This window comes from Magallana gigas, chromosome 9 (assembly GCF_963853765.1).
Source record: "Magallana gigas chromosome 9, xbMagGiga1.1, whole genome shotgun sequence".
In the NCBI taxonomy this organism is placed as follows: domain Eukaryota; kingdom Metazoa; phylum Mollusca; class Bivalvia; order Ostreida; family Ostreidae; genus Magallana; species Magallana gigas.
Genome location: NC_088861.1, coordinates 35,554,196 through 35,573,084, shown reverse-complemented (window position 1 = coordinate 35,573,084; position 18,889 = coordinate 35,554,196). Strand labels below are relative to the sequence as shown.

Genomic DNA, 18,889 nt, shown 5'->3' with positions numbered 1-18,889 from the left:
TAACATTGAAGGCGGATCCACCTGATGTCGGGTCGACTCGACCATCACATGTTATCTGGATGCGTATAGAGGTTTTGACCTATTTGATGAAACAAAGTATAATTTTACCATCATTTCGTACATTGACTCAAAAAAAATTGACCAAAGAGAGATAACCCAATTTTTTAAAACGACACCTATACGGTTCAAGTCTGTCAGATTAACACATGTTACCCACGCATTTTTATCAAAGTCAGATTTTACAATATATGAATTGCGTCAAGCGAAAAGGGACCTTCGTGACAAAATTTTGGAAAATGGATTTTTGCTGGTTTATTAATAAGCACGTCTTTCTGAGTATTTTGATGCCAAATGTTTAATCAAATACTCAGTTTAAGACTAGATAAAATGCATTTGAAATGCACTAACTAATGCAAGATAACGTCATAAAAACGTTGCATAACGTCATAGAATATCAATGTCATAAGAACGTCATCAAAAATAAAACAATGGCATTTCTTGTCCTGAAGAAATATATTTCACTAAACTAATTGACATTTTCAAATGTTTAAAATGTTAGTATTCAATAAAACAAAATTCAAACGTGTTGGAAAACGAAAATAAATACACTTTCAATGTCATTAAATGAATCCTAACAATACATTATGTTTGCATTTAAAACCGTTCATTTTATCATCATCTTCATCACTCTTCAGCCTCTGGACAGGTAGTGTCCTTAAAAGGATCTCGTACAAAAGGGCGAACAACACGGAACAGATAACGTTGCCTGTCTGAGGTCATCCCGCCGGGAGGTAAAATGTCGGGCATCACTGACCCTGTTGTTATGTCTTCCGGACTGATACTGGATTTCAGAAGCGTGATTTCTCGTTCACTGTCATCGGCGTGACTTTTGACGAACAGTTTTCCTGTATAAAAAAGAATAAATTTATTTCAGTACATGTACCTCTCACAGTGAAGATACAGACATTATACATGTATTTTTTTTTACAATTTAATTGACTGTATTGATATTGATTAAAAAGAAATATATATAAACTTCAAGATACATAAATAGTCTGTCAATCCGAGGAATTATATGTTTTACATACATGTAACTAAATACATACCCGGTGATAATGATGAAAATCTAAAATGTCGCATTTTCCGGATGCCTTTCACATTTGTGAAGAACGTGCTGGTAAACGACTTCCAATCATACCACTCCCAGCTGTGTTCTCCAGCGTCGTTGATGTAGGTAACGGGAGAGTTTGATCTGGCGCTTTTCCTAACCACCTCAACAAGACCGGAAAGGCTATCTACATCCGTCCTGTGGTACAGCCGCTTTATGTTAGCAAATCCGGCATCAACAAGACATCGGCCATGGTATGGAACCTGCATTGACAGCTGAATATCGTGATGCAAGCCCATGAGAGTTCGCCACATCAGATATCCCAGAACATATCTGTTTTTGTTTTCACCTAAAAAAAAGAAAATATTAATGTTTGATACCAAACGACAAATAATACCGTATATCAGGTTTTTTTCCGCGTGTATCCAATTTCCGCTTTGTTCGCGACGATTTCTGAATCGCGGAAATTATATCAGCGTAAATTTGAAACAAAGTTTTGTTTTTATAATAAAGCTTTTTCTTTCCTTATGAGGTAAACAGGTATGTAAGAGTACAATGAACTGTTTTCATTAAGTTTATAGTAGAAATTGAGGGATCGGAGGACAAGCGGCAGATAACAGGTTTGTAAGCCTCGTAGTTTATTTAATAATTTGACAAGATAATTAAAAAGGTCTCTTTTCTTGCGTAAACTGATGTCTAATTATGCTTGAGCTACTGGTATATGTAACGGTACATGATCTATTTCTCTATGACTGCGTACGTCTCTGAAAATAATTATCGATAATTATTTAACATTAAGAAAATCGTGTAAATGGTTTAATAGTCTGAATTTTTCATTATAAAGAGCGGTAATTTAGACACTTTTACCCTCTTATTTCACAGGTTTAAACAATCTTGAATTAAATTTTCTCTATGACTTTGAAATAGTGAAAATTTGATTTGCGTTAATTTTATATACCGTTCTAGGTTCTATATCGCGGAAAAAACATGTACATGACGCAGAAAAAACCTGATATACGGTAGTTCATGTCATCCTGTTTATTGTCGGTGCGTGCTTTACCTGCACAATTGTCACAGTGTATCACACATGACTTTTCTCCGGAACCGTATCTTATCTTATTATAATAAATATATTCATAAGTATGGATAATAATTAAATGAAAGATAGGTACCATGTGTAAATAAATTTATTTCTGAACAACTATATCCTTCACTGTATATAGATACATGCCAGATAAGCTACATACATAAATCTACTAGTGTTAGAATAACAACATCCATGACTGCATTTGTGCCTGATTGACAACATACACAATTGCACCTGTGCCTGATTGACAACATACACAATTGCACCTGTGCCTGATTGACAACATACACAATTGCACCTGTGCCTGATTGACAACATACACAATTGCACCTGTGCCTGATTTACAACATACACAATTGTACATGTACCTGATTAAAAACATACACAACTTCACCTGTACCTGATTAACAACATACACAACTGCACATGTATCTGGTTTACAACATACACAATTTTACCTGTGCCTGATTTACAACATAAACGATTGCACGTGTGCCTGATTTACAATATACGCAATTTAAAATGTGCCTGATTTACAACATACACAACTGTATATGTGCCTGATTTACAACTTACACAATTAAATATGTGCTTGATTTACAACATATACAATTGTATCTGTGCCTGATGACTGTATCTGAGTTGGATTAACATCATACATGACTGTACCCGTCCTATAATCACATTGTAATTCACAACAAAAGTTCTGGATTCACATGTTGTTTTACTCTAACTATTGTGTTACATTAAATATCATATTTGTATGCACAGTATAGTTGTACTAAGTATAAAACCTGTATACCTGTATGTTTACAGAGATAGATAGATAGATAGATAGATAGATAGATAGATAGATAGATAGATAGATATATATATATATATATATATATATATATATATATATATATATATATATATATATATATATATATATATATATATATATATATATATATATAGATTTTTATAGACTTACTAAACAACATAATGTTTCAATATTAATATTAAGTATCTTTAGTCGTTTAGTATAGATTATTTTATATTGTTTTGTTACAATTCTCTCAATGTCTCAATACTTAATTTCTGCTATTCTTTTCTCGCCTTTTATTTTCTTTTTCCTTTCCACTACATTTCTCTTTATCAATGTTAAGGATGTATGATTTATTGACCTCTCATTTTTAAAGTAGCGAAAGCGAGATTGACATAAGTCTTTTGGTTTATTTCTCAATCTGTTTTGTACTGTTGCTGTAACATGTATGATGTTAATTACTAAAATACTATTGTTTAGATAAAGAAGAGATTGTGTAATAATTAATATTTAATTATCATTTGTTGTATTCTTGTATTCGCTGATCATGAATTTAAAAAAGCAATTGTGTTAAGAGTTCTTGGCTAAAGTAATATATCTTAAATAGATAATAAACACTGATCAAATATTTATTGCTTTGACTGAGGACAAGTTATTTTAGAGCTTACGATTTGAGAGATTGATCATTTGAGTAATAATTCATAACAATGGAATGAACTTTTCATAATTTTGGTTTAATCATTAATTATGTGTGCTGTACTTGCATACCCAAAACTTATATGTGGGGAAAATTATAAAAGTCAATGCGAATATAATTCATAAACAATAGGGAGTCTACTCTTTCATCGTCATTAAACAAAATCTTGTTATTTAGTGCCTTGTATCACAAAAACATTTTCATGTGGTTTAACTCATAATAAAGAAATACATGACATGTTACTAGTTAAGATGAGAATTATTCTTCGGTACAATATGTCAGTATCTTAAAAATTGTTTTAACGGAAGGATCTTTTATTTCTAAAATATACTCCTTCTTTCACTTTTAGTTCATTGAATATAAATTATAATTTCTGTTACTTTCTTTTAACTGATTTACAAAACAATGAGCACACTCTACATGAAGAAAATTGTCCCATGTAGAATAATGACCCCTTGTAAATTTAAGGTTTCAGTATCATTTCTTATTATTTTCCTCCACGTAGAATCATATTTCTTCTTTACACCGACAAGCTGTGCTCGCTGTTATGACGTCATTATCTTATTCATTTATCATTATCGAATTTGTTTGTGAATTTTAATTGCATGCCATTTACTTAGATAGTTTGATTGTGTGGAAACGTATTTGATACCGTATACGTAAAAATACCCCCCCCCCCAAAAAAAAAAAAACCAAAAAAAAAAAACAAAAAAAAACAACAACAACAAAACAAAACAAAAACGAAATAATACAATACAAAACAAAAAGACAACAACAACAACAACGAAAACAATAACAATAAAAACCTTACACAAAACAAAAAACAAAAAAACCCCAAAGAAACAAGTTTAAAAAAATCAACAACAACAACAACAAAACACAAAAAACCCAGACCAAGCAGCTTCTTGGTTTGATTGTGTATTGTCTATGAAAAACAGTTTGTAGTAAAAGGAGATCGTACAACAGATGAAGTAAAATATTGATCAGTAAAACACTGCACTTTGTCCCCGTAGGTTATTTCGCCTGTGGGTTTTATCTATTTAAATTCTATATATATTTACAGTTAAAAATCTGCATAAAATGTCCAACCAGTCAATGCCAATTACCTCTTAACCACTATAGGCACGTTTCATATCACACTTGGTTCGTGTTAGTCATGTATTCGCAGTTGATTTGTGGATCTGTACATTAATAATTTCAAGCAATATCAGAAGACATGTTTCGAGATGTATGTTTAGATTTTTTTTTATATAAATATATGTCCGATACAAACAAACATTAGTTGTGCATAAACAGAGCACTCTATACTAATCAAACAAACCGAAAGTAAAATGTAATTGCAATCTCAATGTAAAAACAATGACATGTTTTTCAATTATCTGTTGTTTTCTTTGTATTTTTCTTTAATAATGTTTCATGTATAAGATTGATCAGTATTTTGAAATGCCTTGCCTGCAACCGATAGGGGAAAATATTAAATATCGATTGAACTGTACCATTACACGATTGGCGAGATATATAAAGCCCCGTCCAATCATCAACCCAGGAATGACAATCGATATTTGTCTTTGATAATGTTTAATGTATACGTTTGATCAGTATTTTGAAATGCCTATCTTGAAACCGACAGGAAAAAAAATATTAAATATCGATTGAACCATTACATGGTGTGCGAAATATATAAAGCCCCATCCACTTACGCATATCAACTCAGGAATGAAAATCGAACAACTCAAGTCTGTCCAAAGATATTTATGCCGCACATTTGAACGATTTTCAATAAAAATACACATACCTGTGAAAGAAATGCATTTGAAATAGTTGAAAGGGATAATTTCCAAGATAATTTCATTTCCACATTATTATCTTTCACTCGGAAAAATTTACGGGAACGAAAACAGATTCCTAATGGAGATTTATAATGGGGAATGTTTACATCTTTTCTCGATTCGGAGTACACTTGGAATACATCAAACAATTTTTCAGCGTTATCATCCGGGCTTGCTGCAATACAAAATCCCCGCGGACATCACATTTTTAGCACTCTATTGAAACCTGATAAGCTAAAGCCCCTTTTGCAATTGGCACACGAGCACTTTACAACACTTTGCGATCAGATTTTTTTGGATTCGCACGAGCTCTCTCGTACGTTGCACGAGCTCATGAATTCGTTGCATGCGTTTTAGTGCTCGTATCAAGTCTCCTAAGAATAGTGGACATGTACACTATTCAGACACGACCGAATGCGATCCAAGTCATCGTTAGTACGAACGTTTAACAACGATCATGCGTTCCATGGTACAAATGATCGTGCGGGTCAGAGGGGGTATAAACACCGCCCATATTCAGTAGACATAGTTGAAAGCGAGAAAAGATGACGCCCAAGAAGATACAGATATGCAGCCGCATTTATTATTATACCTCAATATGATTATTCTATTATATCTGATTGGTCTAGAAAGTCACGTGACAGGGCGATGTCATAGGAATAAAATAGCCGATATGAGCATACGATGTAGACAAATATGATTAAATTAAAAATATTTCATTATTATGATTCTCTTTATATCTCAGACCCAACTTAACTATCCATGATTTAAGAAAAAAAGTGAGACAGTTACATGGGAAATCGAACAATCGACGTTGATGTTGCGACTGTTGAAAAGTCAAACATTATTAGAAATCAACCTATTTTGGGTAATCATATGTTGCTTGGTTTAATAAAACGTTTATTGCATTAATGTTCAGAGAATATGAAGATTTATTCCCCAGAAAAAACAAATTTCTCTCGGGCAAAGCTCTCGGGAAATATGATTTTTCTTGAGGGAATAAATCCTCATACATGTAGTTCCCTCACCATCATGCAATGAATGTATATTATAAATTTTGTTCTGAAACAGAAATATTTATACAGGGTATATATACTAGTAGCAAAGCATGGCATATTGAGGCTGATAAGTCATGCAATGAAAGTAAAACGTTGCAAGATTACATGAGACACGTTGGGCAACATTCTCACGGTCGCAAAACAGACGCAAAAACACCAGCGATTTATCTTACGATCTTTATAAATCGTGTATCACTCTTGCGAGTACACAACAAATTGTAAAACGTTCGTACTAATGTTCGTGAGTTGCACTGCGATAATTTGGATCGCGTTCGGTCGCGTCTGAATAGTGTGCATGTCCACTATTCAGAGGAGACTTGATGCGACCAGTAAAACGTATGCAATGTTTCATACCTTTAAAAGAACATCGTTTGAATCATCAGGTATTTATAAATATCAAGCAATTATGCAAAATGTGAATCGAGAATATCTTGTGACAATGTATACATGTATATTTTTTAAGTTTTTTTATTTCGTTTGCTGATGCATGTCAAAGTTTAAGATAATTGAATGAATTCAAAATATGCGCTCCTAAAATGCTGTTTATGAGCATTTTTTATTGTAAAAATTCAAGGAAGTCACTTTCAAATTTAATGTTTTTACTACTCTAAGCAATACTCTAGATGTTGAGTAAGACAAACTAGGCAAAGACAGTTGCAGATACAAAAAGCAAGTTTTGGGATAAATGAGAATATGTTTCGAAGAAGGTTCTTTTTTCCTAAAAGCGGCGTGAAGAATATAATTTTAATTGTACAAAATCGATAAAATAAATGAAGGATGTGAAAGTCAAAATATACAGCTTATTGTATTTTAGTGTAAGTTTTGAAATCGGATGCAATTTTTACTTACAAACATATGAAACGTAATTTTTCATTTAATGAGTAGGAGTATAGCAAAGTTGGCAGTTACATATTGTTTTGTCACAGGCTCATTTTTCTATGTTCAGGGTAAAACGCCGAGCACCTTTACATTCTTTATTTAGCCTATATAGCAGGAATGATTTACCGTAACAATTGAAATATAAAGATATTCTTACTATACCTAATATAATTAGAAAATTTTATCAGTAAACACTTCACTTTCATACACACTTTATAAAAATCTAGAATTAAGTTTTAAATTAATAATCAGAAAAATATTACAAATATATAGATATAAGAAAAGCATATATCGTTGAGCCTTTGCACCACGAAAAATATAAATGATGAAGCGTCCCAGACGCTTTACAGAGGATCGTCAAATGGATTTGTACGTCCCAGACGCATGGGAAAAAATGTCTCCCAGCAAACCGGATGTAATTAGAATTAAGTAAATGCAGAGCCCAAAAACAGCCGGCACCGTTAATGCCGGTGACGTTACACGTCCCGCCTGGCGTTCTATAATGTCACTCTTCTTAAGGTGTAAACAGGTGAACTATCTCAGTCAGTGATAGGTTTCACACAAGTAATACAGGTTCCGTTTCTTACGGTGCGTAGATCTACTTTCTGAACATGTCCATCTTTATCTGGAAAGGTACGTTGAACAACTGCCAATGGCAATTCGAATCTAACGGTGTCAGAACCCTTAAAGAGTACTACATCATCCAAAAACAGCCGGCACCGTTAATGCCGGTGACGTTACACGTCCCGCCTGACGTTCTATAATGTCACTCTTCTTAAGGTGTAAACAGGTGAACTATCTCAGTGATAGGTTTCACACAAGTAATACAGGTTCCGTTTCTTACGGTGCGTAGATCTACTTTCTGAACATGTCCATCTTTACCTGGAAAGGTGCTTGAAACGTTCCATCTTTTGTATCAGCAACACTTAAGGGGAAAGAACTGATGGCTGTGTTGGATCTACCGACACGTTCGCTAATGATCGTCTGTTGATTATAGCACAAACTTTGTATATAAATGTATTTAAAACATCATTTGAAAGTGGTTTCGTTGACTCCATGATGATAGCATTAAGAATTCTGTGCACTGTTCCAATGATCCTTTTCCATATCCCTCTAAAATGGGATGCGTATTTTGGGATAAATACTATATATCCGGTAATTTTCGCGATGATCTTATTTTCGCACTTTTTGCGATCTCTTTAAAATCGAAAAATAGTGAATACGCAGAAATTAAATCCTTTATTATTTTCTATAAGACACTATTTAATCGCAAATTTTGTTATACGCGAAAAAAACCCGGATCCGAGTATCCACGTAGAGCCATTTTCCACCATATACTTCTTCAGGGTTTGAGATTCTATGTTAATTACATTGATGTTAAGTGCACCTGTACTCCCAACAAAATTAGTTCCTTTATCTGAATTAAACTCAGTGACTTTACCGCGTATTGCTACAAAACGCCCGAGGGGGTTTATAAAGGCAACGGATGTCATTAGGGCTGTGCAGTGCACCGAAAACTTTGGTGGTTCATACTGTTCGTTTTGGTTCATCGATCCGGGTTCCCGGGATTTGGTTTTTGCCATATGTAAACAAAAATGGACACCAAAAAAAAACAGCCTGAAGTGTGAGACTATTTTAAATACCTTGTAAAAAATGGTCAGGAAGATAAACATACCACAGTTTGCTCATTATGTGCCTCTGAGTTCATGTACGCAACGGGATCTACAAGTTCTATGTGAGCACATTTAAAGAGAAAGCATATTATTAATTATGTGAAAGACTCGGAGTTGTAAGTAAGTCAACATTGATGACAGGCGAGAAAACAGTTTGTACACAATTTTCTAGTAGTAGTACTCGTGGAAAACGTCAACTTGACCTTAAAGATGTTTTATTAAGAAAAAACAAACTGTCAACTTCTTCACCTAGACAATAATCTATCATGAAGTCACTTGGAATCTTTTTAACTCAAGACATGCGACCGTATTCTGTTGTAGAAAGCGAGGGTTTTTAGAGCGATGGTCTATAAACTGGAATCAAGATATGATATTCAAAGTTGGAGATATTTTGCAAATAAAGTAATCCCGAATCTGTATGAGAAAACTCGGGCTAATGTTGAATTAGAGTTAAAAAAGATGAAAAATGGCACATTTTCTTGTAGTTTTTTGAAGAGGAAAATGTGTCCGCAGCCGTCGCCTACAAAGAAATTAATATATTTCATGTAATATCACATGATAAAGTTATAATGTTAGTTTCATCTTGGGCGAAAGCTGAGGACATAGTTTTCTATTGAAAAAAAAACCCCACTGAAGAATCAGTATCTTCCGCTCAGTTTTATGAAAATTATGGGAAAATGCAGGTCGTTTATAACGTCACAAGTGAAAAGTCTAATCAGGTAACTATTAATAGATTCTTAGTTTGTGGGTATTTTTGTGTAAATAAATGTTGCATTTCCATTTTTTGTGATATTTTTAAAAATAACTCTTAAACAGGGCAAAATATGACTGAAACCGTACCAAGTTCTTTAAAAAGATACACATGGGGAAGAAAATTTCCTATAAAACAAGCTGGATTGGAGTTTTTCCTTATGTCTAAAAACTCTATCACACAGAGTATCACGTGCTTTAATTTGAAAACAGCTATCGTTCAGATCAATCTTTAATAACTCTTCAATTTAAAGTAAATGAATTTATGAATGGGAAAGGTTCTGGGAAATTCAACAATTTCTTATTACTTGATACAACATATATTAACTCTATAAAAAACAATTTGGGAAGTAAAAAGACAATTTGTTTGTCCTATATACAATAAGGATAATCTAGATAAAAAAGAAATGAAGATATCCAATTTACAATAGATAATCAACTTTTTATAGGTATTCTTCTTACTGAAATAAGGGTAAATGCTTCTCATACTCTGCTGTTAAGAAAAAATACAAATTTAAAGAGAAATGGAATTAGAAAGAGAGATTACTTGTCATGAGCAGAATGAATCAGGTTAATTAAAGTCTAAATGGATTGATGGGGGAGACAAGCCAAATATTTCATTAACCTAGAGACTCGGAACTACATAAGTAAACAAATACCAAATACTGAAAAAGATAATGCATCAGCATCGGTAATTTTGTTATCAAATGGATATATAATATATAAATAGTGCCTGTTTGGGAGGGTAACAGTTGAAATTGACACCCCGAGAAAACCATTGTCAACCGACGCGAAGCGGAGGTTGACAATGGTTTTCGAGGGGTGTCAATTTCAACTGTTATCCTCCCAAACAGGCACTATTTATTTTGTTATACTGAATGTCTTTTTTAAAATTTTTAAGAAAATTTTACTGCTTTTATATAGGAATAACGTGAATTCTACAGCGAACCGTACGCGCATAATTTTCGCGCATGTAACATTTTTTAATGTTACCCGTTGCCAAGTGCGTTGCTAACGCTGAGGGTAATAGTAAATATTATTAACTGCGTCTTAACCAATCAGATTTCAGTATTTAACATGAAAGTATAACAATTTTTAATGTTACCCGTTGCCAAGTGCGTTGCTAACGCTGAGGGTAATAGTAAATATTATTAACTGCGTCTTAACCAATCAGATTTCAGTATTTAACATGAAAGTATAACAAAAGAAAGTAACTCATTTTGTAAACACTTGTATAAAAAAAGAGAAATAATAAATGAAGGTAGCTATGAAACTCTTTAAAAAATAAAGTGCCCTAAACTCGATGGAGAAGAGTCAAACACCCTTGAGGATCCTTTAACTGATACAGAAATTATGAATTTCCTTAAGAAAATGAAAAATGGCAAAATTCCCGGCCCTGGTGGTTTTACAAGTGGTTTTTTTAAAAGTCTTCTGGAGAGACTTGGGAACATTTTTCACAAGAGAAATAAACCATTCTTTTAAAATAGGTAACTTTTCAGAAATAGATGAACTAGGTGTAATAACATGCATTCTAAAATCTGGAAAACCGAAACAATTTCTGAAAAATTGGCGCTCCATTACTTTACTGTTATTTACAAACAAGCATCAGGAGGCTTAGCTGAACGTATGAAATTTTTCTAGATAAATTAATAAATAACATTAATAATGACCAGATTGGATTTTTGAAGGGAAGATTTATTGGGGAAAATATAAGACTTATATATGACTATTTATTACACAGAGCAAAATGATATACCAGGCCTTTTAATGTTAATTTATTTCGAAAAGGCTTGCGACACTATCTCATGGAGTTCTATAGCATGCAAAAACTCTAGACTTATTTAATTTTGGACCCTCCATTTATGAATTGGATAAAAACATTCTTGAAGTTTTGCCTGCGAGTTCTGATAAATACTGATATTTACTGATATTTATTGTTGGTTCTGAGAATTGCTGATAATTACTGAGAACATTCTCTAAAATCCAGGAAATTCAGGGTTTCCTCAGTATCCTCAGTGCAAACCTCAGGGTCACTCAGGATTTTCTCAGTGCCACTAAGGGTATCCTCAGGGGTATTTTATAGTTCAGGGGGTTTTTTCATCACAGAAGTGTCTTTTTACGAATTAACATTTGGTGGCCCCGCATATAGTCATCGATTTTCTTCTTACGTTACTGTTTGATAAACTTTAATGAGTTAAATGAAATACGAAAGAAAACTGTTGACTATGCGTAGCCAGACTCCTAAATAAATCATTAAGGTCAGGATCTTGTAAATGAAAGGTGCCTACAGCTTTACGAATTTCAAATCGATTTTTTACCAAATCGAATCTATAAATATTATTTAATGGTGCTTAATACCAATCACTTTGTTTGACAGGGTGTATAGGTGCTAAAATTCTTGGTAAACACAATGAAAAATCATCTTTTAGACTTTCATTTTCTATGTATTATGTAGGAAATAAGTAAATGAGTTCTGTCCATTTTTGAGTAATAAGATATATCTAGACTGCCTACAGTCTCTCAAAAAATGGCATTAAACAAGCTCTCGGCTTCTTTTTTAAAATGATGTCAAATTTAATATTCGTATCGGTATTACTTTTCCCATGATTAGATATAGAATGTTAAGAAATTGTTTATTTTTCTACATAATTCTTTAAAAGCTGGATAATTTAATCAAATCAATTATGACATTATAATAGATCTAGCACCAAACAGACACTCCGAAGTCATTTACTAGAGTCTATAGTTAAGGTTATTATTTGATCAGCGTACATTTGCAAAAGGTTTAATTCTTAAAGTCAAAGACCAATCGGAGCACTGCACAAATATGAAAATCTAAAAAGCTATTTTTATAAAAAGACTAATTATGTGTTCTTTCTTTCAGAATTGATAACATTCTCAATGTGACTGAACATGGACCCCCTGCGTTGTGCTCAGGTTGCCGTGCAGTGTCGTCGATGTATGATTGCAGTCCCCTCAGAACCTTTAATGTGCTGTGACAATTGTCACATACATCTGTGTAAAACCTGTAAGGAGGAACATTTATGTGATGAAATTGGAAAACATAAAGTGGAATCTTTAAAAAAAAGAGAATTTCTTCCTCAATGTTCAAAACATTTCACAAAGTTAAGTGAACTTTACTGTGAAAGATGTGACATTCCTATTTGCATTGACTGTGTCAGCTCTGGTGAACATTTAGGACACAAACAAATAGACGTTTGGAAAAGTCTAGAAACCAAGAAAGAATTTCTACAGAAAGATTTAGAAGAATTAGAGAAATCCATTTTTCCTACACACCAAGAAATTGTAAATAACATCTCAGATCAGAAAGTTGATCTTGATCAAAACTCTCAAAAGTTGACAACAGCAATTGACAGGCATGGGGAAGATATGCACAGAGAAGTAAACCTAATTATTAAGACTATGAAATCTAAACTTGATGTTATGAACTCAGAACTCCTTGTTGCTCTCAATCAACAGGACGATGAAATCTCACGCACCGTAGCTGAATTACAAAAAAGTATTGCTTATCTAAATATATTACTGAACTCCAATGATGTCAGTAAGGTCTTTGCCTACAGATCCAGGATTGCAAAATTTCGAAACGTACCTCCTAAACCTATAGTTTCATTACCAAGTTTTACCCCTTACAAAATCAACTACGAGCAGATTTATCAACAATTTGGTTATTTGTCAGCGTCATCAATAACGACAGAGGTACATGACTACTCACCGATTCCTCCATCTCCTAAGGACAAACCACTTACTGATGTACCAAAGATCATCACAAATATAAACACCAAGTTTGGAGACTCTAATTTATTAGGGAATGTGTCTTGTCTGAGTGATGAAGAAATATGGGTGAGTGGTCAGGGCAAAATTATGAGACTCTACAATCTCAAAGGAAAAATGATGAAGGAAATTGAAACAAAATCAAGACATACACCAAATGATATAGCTGTCTCAAAGGATGGGTATTTATTTTACGTCGACTACAATGATCGTACAGTGAACAAAGTTTATACTGACCATAATGATAGAGCAGTGAACGTTTTTAAAAAGAATGCAAAGATACAAGAGGTTGTCAACCTGCCACGCTCCAGACCTTACAATGTATGTAGTACTTCCTCTGGTGACCTTCTGGTTGTCATGGTCAGTGAAGATAAACAAACAAAAGTTGTGCGTTATTCCTGTTCTGGTTCTGAGATACAAAAACCTATTCAATTTGATGACAAAGGAGAGTCCCTTTATTCATCTGGTTTTTACAGCAAATCAATCAGTGAAAATAGGAACAAAGACATATGTGTAGCTGACTCGTACGCCAATGCAGTAGTGGTAGTTAGTGAGGCCGGAAAATTCCGGTATAACTACACTGGCCCCCCTTCTACTCCTAAAGGATCATTTGCACCAATCGGTATCATTACAGACAGCCAGAGTCGGATCTTGACATCGGACAATAATAACTTCTGCATCCACATCATAGATCAGGACGGACAGTTCCTCCGCTACATTGACAACTGTAATTTAGACCGCCCATGTGGTTTATGTGTGGACACTAGTGATAACCTCTTTGTCGTCGAGTACACAGGTGACGTAAAGAAAATCCAATATTGCAGATAAACAAACGGTCTTCAAAAAATGTGATCGTGAAAAAAGAATATTTAATGAATATAAACGTGAATCTGTTCATTCATCTGTTTTATATCAATGTCAAAAAAACTGATTCCTATATATATATATATATATAAAGTACAGTAAATGAGTGAACAAGGTAACTTCTAATACCTTCTTTGTTGGTTTATATTGGTATTTAGAGGCTGTGGGCATTGCAGGATTATCTTTAATTAATCAAACCATAAACATTTCATTGATTTATAGAATCATATATCCATTTTGAAACATATCGGGAAAATGTTATAATCTTCTTTTCAAGGAGAACAATGCTTCAATTTGTGAGATAAATAATACAAACACCCTTAGAAAAGGTAAATTTTCAGTTGTTCGAACGGTGACCCCCAGACCAATACATGTACTTCCTAAAGGGTTCCTTAAGTTTATTATAGAAATATAAAGGGCAAATGTTCAAAATTAAATCATATTGAGAACTGCAATTCTAAAAATTTGTTAGATTATACTATAAAAGGATTTATGGGTTCTAAATTGCTTAAACCAATACTGGAACCTCAAGAGGGTTTCAAATTCCATGATAGAATTATACATGGAAAAAGTTTAATTTATTTTCTCAATAACTATACAATGTTAAAATTTGTAAGATTTCATGTGATAAAAAAAGCTTTCTCAGATAGTGTAATTTCTAAATATTTGGGCCCCGAGAAGGGTTTTGATTCACAATACATATATTTAGGAAAATGTTTCATTTTTTCTTATATTCCTTAGTGCCAATCCTTACATATTCATACCCGCATAGTCACCCAACAACATTTGATAATTAGTTTTTGGGAGTTGATTTTAATCAACTCTCCTATGCAGTTACTCAGACAAACCGAAAGTGAAACAGTGTTTGGACCTCAGCACAAATCATTGCTGCTGACAAGACTTAGTTCTTGAAAATAATTGATAAATTCGATGTAATGTATGCTAAAGCATTGTTTTTCAAGGAAACTTATTTATACATGTATATACCTTGAAAATAGTCATATTTTAAATGGTACAGACAATTTAAATATTTTTTTGTAGTCGTATGTATTCCTACGCCAGAGTTTAATATAGTCTTGTTCAACTCGACGCTCGGCTGTCTCCGTAAATCCTTGTCGGAGATTTACGGTGTCAGCCGAGCGTTTGGTTGAACGAGACTAGAGTTCAATATTGCTTGGATCCATAGATCCATAGAAATATTTTATTACTGATACATAGTTTGATTGAATTAATTTTATCTTTAAATATTATTTAACACGATTCATATGGGGGTTTCTCGACATTTTTGTCGAAAAAGTCCAAAAATTCTTATTATAAAAATGTGCGTAATTCAAATTAGAAACTACATGTACTTGTCATGCAAAATAACATATCATTGATTTAAAATACACATCGACAAAATCAACTCCCGTCAGTTCTTCAGTACTTTGATTATTTTTCCAATTTTGTTTTTGTTGATACGTTGAGGCCTAAGATAATAAAATTTGTCAGTTAATGTATCTTAGATCTCTGCAATTAGGCTTCTTTTTACATATAGACATTGTTTAAACCTATAGTCAACTTTTGCAATATCATAGTATGAGTTAAAGAATAATTTGGAAGAGTTTCATATTATAATAAACTAAAATAGATACTACAAGAACTGTTGTGCAGGTGAGTGATGTGACTCATCTTGTTTTTCACTCCAATTTAAACATAAAATGGGACACCATCTTACTACTTTCCAACGATAATGTTTCAAAATGAAGTTAATTATTCATGTTTCATTAGCTTCAAACGGCCGAGAGAGGCTCAGCATTATCAGATGACATGCATGTGTGATGCACACACAATCCCACTGATATTCACTGTCATGCATAAATCGCTTGCTTACATTCACATTGATTTTTATAAGAATTTATTCTATAGTCAATCATGTCTATAACAACATCTTCTCATCTCTCCAAGACGGTATCACTCAGTATCCTCAATCCCATTACTTGCCCACGGGGGGTTTCATTGCTGAGTCGGTAGGTACGGGGCCAGTCGCACCAGGAGGGGGTGTGTTTGGTAGATGATGCTCTCCAGGTACTACAGAAACGGTTGTTTTTTTTAAATATTATAAGTAAATTTTTAATCGCTATTACATTGTTTATACTAATTTTTCTTTGCATACATGCAAACTAGTTGTCAACACCATGTGCCAATGTTAACGAAATACATGTATATCTTTTATTATTACCTTTTTTTAAAATAAACATCTTCCCAGTTTAACTTACTTAACAGAAATTACATTTTTTTTCAAATATTATCATAAAATGTAAAAAATTATTGTTTGATGCTGGGTTCTGGATAGTTATACAGTGACGTCACATGTAGGTGAATGCTACTCACAGTGACACTCGTTGCACCTCTTCCTGCAGTGCTCGCGCATGTACGCCCTGGTAGTGGAGTTAGTACACGACTCCTGGTGGTAGGCATCACAGGAAGAGTCCGTGTCCTCACAGGGAGGCTTGTCTACAATGAGAGGAGTCAACTCCAGCACTCGGTACATGTGCACTTTTAACAAGTCCGCAAGAATTGCTCATTTTATGCCTATTTTGCAAATTTCGCACGGCAGAAAAGAGTGCAACATTAAACATCTGACTGAAATATTTAAAGGAAACACTTTATATACATATATTAATATTTTTTTATCTTAAAATATAAATGAGTTTGGCCGATAACAGGTGAACCTTCAATACGTTAGACGCTTTGACTAATTGTTTTGCATGGGTCTGCAATGAATGACCTTGACCTACATACTTGGACAGTATCCACATCTGTAGGGACAGTTTTCTCTGGCCCAGTCCTCGTAGAATCCCAGACACTTGGTGTCCACGTACCGCCAACAGTTCAATCCGTCCTTGTCGCGGCACCAGTTTATAACTGCAATATAAACATAGTTGTTACATGTTCGGCAACTCTCGGCATTCTCCGTGGTGCTACGGAAAACAGCAACATTATAGTCTGTCCCAAGATATCTATGCAGCACATTTGGACGATTTTTAATAAATACACATACCTGTGAAAGAAGTGCAATTGAAATAGTTGAAAGGGATAATTTCCAAGATAATTTCATTGACACATTATTATCTTTCACTCGGAAAAATTCACAGGAATGAAAAAGGATTCCTTACAGTGATTTAAAATGTGGGAATGTTTACATCTTTTCTCCATTCGGAATACATCGCGCAATTTTACAACGTTATCATCCGGGCTTACTGCTATACAAAATCCCCGTAGACATCACATTTTTTAGCATTGTACTGAAACCTGATAAGCTAAAAAGGGCGTTTCGACTGAGAAATCTTGGAAATTTTTCATACTTTCGATTGAACATCGTTTGAACCCTGAGGTATTTATAAATATCATGCAATTAGATAATATAAATCCAGGATATCTTGGGACAGAGTATCCATCTATATTCGACCATTTTTGTGATCCTACGGAAATTATCAAAATGATATTCGATCGTGTCAGCACTCCAAAAGCAAAAATGTGTAACTGCTTTTGCATTTTTGCACTTTTTTAAGACAGTAAAATATAAATGAATCGCAAAAAAAATGCTTATCGTTTTCAAAATATTTTTATTCAGAAATAGATCTAACACGTTTACCTATCTCTGATTCTAAGCGAAAAGAATTGCAACCGGAAAAATTCTATAAAATGTATCGTTTCTGATTATTTAGACTAAAGCACGTTTTAAATTCTCTCAAATTCACACATAATTTCATAAAATGTACAGGAAAGTTTTGGCAAAAATACCTGTAGCTTTTAAACCAATTCAAAAAGTATTAAAAGGTTCGAAAATTTGTTAATTGAAACTTTTGTGTAAAGTTTGTGTTCAGCTCCATATTAGATTTTGAAAATTAGAATTATATTTTTGTTAAAAAAAAATTACTTACGGTCAGAATTTCCAAGGGTGAAAACACAAAACAATCCCAAAACGCCAAAGGTAAAGACATACAACTTTTCCATGATTGTAAAGCAAACTATTGGGAGATTTTCAAATAAAAAATTCTAGAGTTCTATTATCCAAGCAAAAATATATGACCTGTATTATACCACAGCTTTACTGCGTAACTTTATATGATTCTGACGTCAAATCTATGATTTTTCCTGTGTCACATGACCTATTGTTATCTATGCCGCTATATAAGCAAGTGACCTTACACGACCTTTAGGTGACTTATCTTTGACATGGCTAGAAGACTCCGTTTTTCGTCCTCAGTGTGACATTGAAGATCCGAAGCAAAGAACTTGATCTAGAGCAACACCTCAGCTGTATAAAACACACGGAAGTTCACTCCAACCAATCACGGA

General features: G+C 33.5%; 3 protein-coding genes across 3 annotated transcripts; 1 reads left to right on the top strand and 2 right to left on the bottom strand.

Moving 5' to 3' along the window:
- Window positions 1–494: 494 nt before the first annotated feature.
- LOC117681738 (uncharacterized) lies at window positions 495–2,211 on the bottom strand. The gene is made up of 3 exons (XM_066070983.1): window positions 2,169–2,211; window positions 1,107–1,457; window positions 495–905 (listed from the first exon to the last, which is right to left on the bottom strand). Exons 2-3 carry the CDS (start codon window positions 1,420–1,422, stop codon window positions 685–687), a joined length of 537 nt encoding a protein of 178 aa, XP_065927055.1. The 5' UTR covers window positions 1,423–1,457; window positions 2,169–2,211; the 3' UTR covers window positions 495–684.
- Window positions 2,212–4,745: 2,534 nt separating this feature from the next.
- On the top strand, window positions 4,746–14,959 carry LOC136271285 (tripartite motif-containing protein 3-like). The gene is made up of 2 exons (XM_066070981.1): window positions 4,746–4,928; window positions 12,774–14,959. The coding sequence occupies exon 2, from the start codon at window positions 12,803–12,805 to the stop codon at window positions 14,507–14,509; it is 1,707 nt and encodes a 568-aa protein (XP_065927053.1). The 5' UTR covers window positions 4,746–4,928; window positions 12,774–12,802; the 3' UTR covers window positions 14,510–14,959.
- Window positions 14,960–16,425: 1,466 nt separating this feature from the next.
- Window positions 16,426–18,710, bottom strand: LOC105323592 (uncharacterized). Its single transcript, XM_011422650.3, has 4 exons — window positions 18,472–18,710; window positions 17,330–17,452; window positions 16,919–17,041; window positions 16,426–16,615 (listed from the first exon to the last, which is right to left on the bottom strand). Exons 1-4 carry the CDS (start codon window positions 18,542–18,544, stop codon window positions 16,521–16,523), a joined length of 414 nt encoding a protein of 137 aa, XP_011420952.1. The 5' UTR covers window positions 18,545–18,710; the 3' UTR covers window positions 16,426–16,520.
- Between the last annotated feature and the right edge of the window lie 179 nt (window positions 18,711–18,889).

What these genes read in the sequence shown, in the direction of transcription:
- LOC105323592 (XM_011422650.3), bottom strand. Translation starts at nt 18,544, where the DNA reads ATGGAAAAGTTGTATGTCTTTACCTTTGGCGTTTTGGGATTGTTTTGT. An exon ending in CAGATGTGGATACTGTCCAA is followed by an intron (nt 17,042 to 17,329) that starts GTATGTAGGTCA and finishes CTCTCATTGTAG; the next exon opens with ACAAGCCTCCCTGTGAGGAC. An exon ending in GAGGTGCAACGAGTGTCACT is followed by an intron (nt 16,616 to 16,918) that starts GTGAGTAGCATT and finishes CCGTTTCTGTAG; the next exon opens with TACCTGGAGAGCATCATCTA.
- LOC117681738 (XM_066070983.1), bottom strand. Translation starts at nt 1,422, where the DNA reads ATGTGGCGAACTCTCATGGGCTTGCATCACGATATTCAGCTGTCAATG. An exon ending in ATTTTCATCATTATCACCGG is followed by an intron (nt 906 to 1,106) that starts GTATGTATTTAG and finishes TTTTTTATACAG; the next exon opens with GAAAACTGTTCGTCAAAAGT.
- LOC136271285 (XM_066070981.1), top strand. Translation starts at nt 12,803, where the DNA reads ATGGACCCCCTGCGTTGTGCTCAGGTTGCCGTGCAGTGTCGTCGATGT.